The following is a 3,726-nucleotide window of genomic DNA, read 5'->3' as shown; positions in this document are numbered from 1 at the left end:
TATTCAGAAAAAACATAGAGAGTGGAATAAAAAAGGAGGAAAGGTTTCAGTGGCTCAGAAATAAAAAACCCAACAAAACAATTGTGACTATATTAAGCGAATTTTCTTTCAAATTCCCAAAAAATTAGAATAAATGGAATTAGGGAAGTTATGTACAAATTAACCAAAGTCAGTCAGGCTTTTTTATATTTATAAATGCAAGCAATAGTAAATGCTGATAGTTCAGTTTTTGGGTTTTGTTTTCATTCTTTCCTTTTTTCTTTCTTTCTTTGTGTGTGTGTGTGTGTGTGTGTGTGTGCTTAAAATTCTCCTATCTCCATGTTTTGAAACCCCAAAGGAAAAATAAAAAATAAATCTCTCAAAGATAAAACACTTTCAAGATTGCAAATCTTCTTTCATGAAAAAAATTTCCATTAAAAACAACACTTTATGTATATTTTAAAATATAGCAAACCAGTGCACAGAAGTTTTAAAACCTTGACCAATAGGTTCATTTGGATGGATACTGCCTAATAAATACTGAGTTGATAAAACTTGGTAACATTACTGATAATAACCATACTGATATATCCTATCTATATAATGGGAATTATAACTAGATAACAAAGGGATGGTAGTATAGTTAGATCTTTACAATAAAATTATGGCTTATCTTTTGCTTGTTTTTCACTTTTTAAAAAAAAAAATATTTATTTGGCAGAGATCACAGAGATCACAGGCAGAGAGGCAGGCAGAGAGAGAGGGGGAAGCAGGCTCTCCACTGAGCAGAGAGCCCAATGCAGGACTCGATCCAAGGACCCTGAGATCGTGACTTGAGCTGAAGGCAGAGGTTTAACTCACTGAGCCACCCAGGCGCCCAAGAATGAATATCTGAATATAATGTTAGGAAGCTGTTTAGTGCCTCCCTACTTGTTATCTACTCTGGGAAGTATTTTAAAAAAGTATTTCTTAAGAGTAACTGTTATGTATGTTCTCTCTTTTCATGCTACTTACTTTCTATTTACATTAAAGACTATTTGTTGTAATTTTCTGTGACAAATAATAAAGTTAGTCTTTGGACATTGTGTATTTTTAACAGAATATAACCCCAAAAATGGAATACCTAGTACCCATTAAATGTCTCCTATTGGTTAGCTGGTCTAGAGTCTTTAAATAGAAACTATTCCATGGAAGATGATGAATGTAATGGTAGGATAATGCAGATCCTTAAAAACAGTCTAGTGTGTCTATCTGTAGATAGTAGAGGTAGTGTTAAAATGAACATTTAGCAGATCTACACCGGTTTTTTGAAAGTCAGTTTTGAACAGAAAAGGCATTGGGAAATTTCCAACTTTGTGTACTCATATAACTTTTGGAAAAAAGAAATGAAAGAAGGCCTCACAATGTTGGTCATCACCTAGGTTACCTGAGCACATTTAAAAAGATCCCTAATGAACATGGATGCAAAAATTCTCAATAAAATACTAGCATATAGAATCCAACAGAACATTAAAAGATCATTTACCACAATCAAATGGGATTTATTCCTGGGCTGCAAGGGTGATTCAATATTCACAAATCAATCAATGTGATATACCATACTAATAAAAGAAAGGATAAGAACCATATAATCCTCTTAATAGATGCAGAAAAAGCATTTGACAAAGTACAACATCCATTCATAATAAAAGTCCTTAACAAAGTAGGGAAAAGAGAAAACATATCTCAACATCTGAAGAACCTACAGTGAATATCATCCTCAATGCGAAAAAAAAACTGAGAGCTTTTCCGTGTTCCAGTTAGGGATAAGACAGTGATATCCATTCTCACCACTGTTATTTAACAAAGTATTGGAAGTCCTACCCACAGCAAACAGACAGCACAAAGAAACAAAAGGCATCCTAGTACATAAGGAAAAACTTTCAATATTTACAGATGACATGGTAGTTTATATAAAAAATCTAGAAGACTCACCCAAAAAACTTCTAGAACTGATTCGTGAATTCAGTAAAGTTGCAGGATACAAAATCAATGTACAGAAATCTGTTGCATTTCTATACAAAGAGATACAAGATTTGTACTCTGAAAACTATAAAACACTGATGAAAGAAATGAAAGGTGACACAAAGGAATGGAAAAACATTCCACACTCATGGATTGGAAGAAGATATATTGAAATGTCTGTACTACCCAAATGAATCTACACATTTAATGCAATCTCTATCAAAATGCCACCAATATCTTTCAAAAAAAAATAGAACAAACAATCTTATAATTTGTATAGAACCGCAGAAAGCCCCCAAATAGCCAAAGCCATCTTGAAAAAGAAAAACAAATCTGGGGCACCACAATTCTGAGCTTCAAGCTATATTACAAATTTGTAGTGATCAAAATAGTATGATATTAGCACAAAAACATACACATAGATTAATGGAACAGAATAGAAAACCCAGAAATGAACTCGCAACTATATGGTCAATTAACCTTTGACAAAGCAGGAAAGAATATTTAATGGAATAAAGACAGTTACTTCGAAAAAAAAAAAAAAAAAAAGGCCTACCCCGAGAGGCGGAGGAGAGGTCGGAGCTGTCTCCAGGAGCCCTTAGAGACCTAGTCCCCGGCGGCGGTGGCGGGGGGGAGCGCACAGGAAGATTCATTCCACGTCTTATAACCTGAAAACGGTGGGCCCCAGGAAGTCTTACTGGTTTCAGGTAGAAACAATAGTTGAAGATGTCCAGCAAAACAGCAAGCACCAACAACATCGCCCAGGCCAGGAGGACAGTGCAACAGTTGAGAATGGAAGCCTCCATCGAGAGAATAAAGGTTTCAAAGGCGTCAGCGGACCTCATGTCCTACTATGAGGAGCACGCCAGGAGCGACCCTTTGCTGATAGGGATACCGACCTCAGAAAACCCTTTCAAGGATAAAAAACTTGCATCATCTTATAGAGGAACGCTGAAATGGCTCCTCACCTCTTCTCAACAAAGCAAATTTTGAGCAGCTCCTTGGAAGAAATTTACTTTCAGCTTATTTGGTAACCACTGCTAATAGCTAAAATACTCTAACTTGGAATAAAAAAAAAAAATAGTTTTTTGTTTTGTTTTGTTTTGTTTTGTTTTTTGATGGTTACAAATAGCTTCAATTCATACCAGCGTAGGTTCAGGTCGTGTTTTGGTGTCAAATGAGTTAATGAAAATATTAAGCACTGGGACTTCGGAAATGAGGACCTGTATAACTCAGGAGCCATTATCTCAGCAACTCCATGGAAACACATGGTCCTTTGTCCTTAAAATTGCATTCTACCTTGTCTTCCTTTTACCCAAGATCACTAGACAAAAAAAGTCAGAACTGGACTTGTTATTCATACATTTTCATTGATTTAAATACATTACATACAAGTTCTACAGTGCGTTGGAAGAACAACACAGGCAGCAGCACTCTCCCAGCCCAGCCTCACCTCCCTGACACGGGGACAGGACCTGGGGCTGGCAGAGGGCTGGGCTGTCCCATGAGTGTCACCCAGAAGCCTTCCCTGGCACTTCGGGCCCCCAGCTCTCCCCAAGTCCACATTCAAGGCAACCTGAGTACAGACTTAAAGAGAATGGAGACATGCCGAGAAAGGATACCCCACATTCTTGCCTGCCAAGACTGGGACCAGCCCCTTCATTCATTGGACCCAATTTCCTTCTCATCACAGAGGTGGTCTAGATGAGGGCAATGTGCAGATCTACTTGGCTGGGGGATCAT

The 3,726-nt window shown here is 37.3% G+C and overlaps 1 protein-coding gene across 1 annotated transcript; it reads left to right on the top strand.

Moving 5' to 3' along the window:
• The first annotated feature begins 2,550 nt into the window (after window positions 1–2,550).
• On the top strand, window positions 2,551–3,064 carry LOC116567154 (guanine nucleotide-binding protein G(I)/G(S)/G(O) subunit gamma-12-like). Its single transcript, XM_032302044.1, has one exon. It carries the CDS (start codon window positions 2,710–2,712, stop codon window positions 2,974–2,976), a length of 267 nt encoding a protein of 88 aa, XP_032157935.1. The 5' UTR covers window positions 2,551–2,709; the 3' UTR covers window positions 2,977–3,064.
• The last annotated feature ends 662 nt before the right edge of the window (window positions 3,065–3,726 follow it).

This window comes from Mustela erminea, chromosome 1 (assembly GCF_009829155.1).
Source record: "Mustela erminea isolate mMusErm1 chromosome 1, mMusErm1.Pri, whole genome shotgun sequence".
Taxonomy (NCBI): domain Eukaryota; kingdom Metazoa; phylum Chordata; class Mammalia; order Carnivora; family Mustelidae; genus Mustela; species Mustela erminea.
The sequence above is the reverse complement of the archived record's forward strand: the minus strand, read 5'-3'. Positions and strand labels throughout refer to the sequence as shown.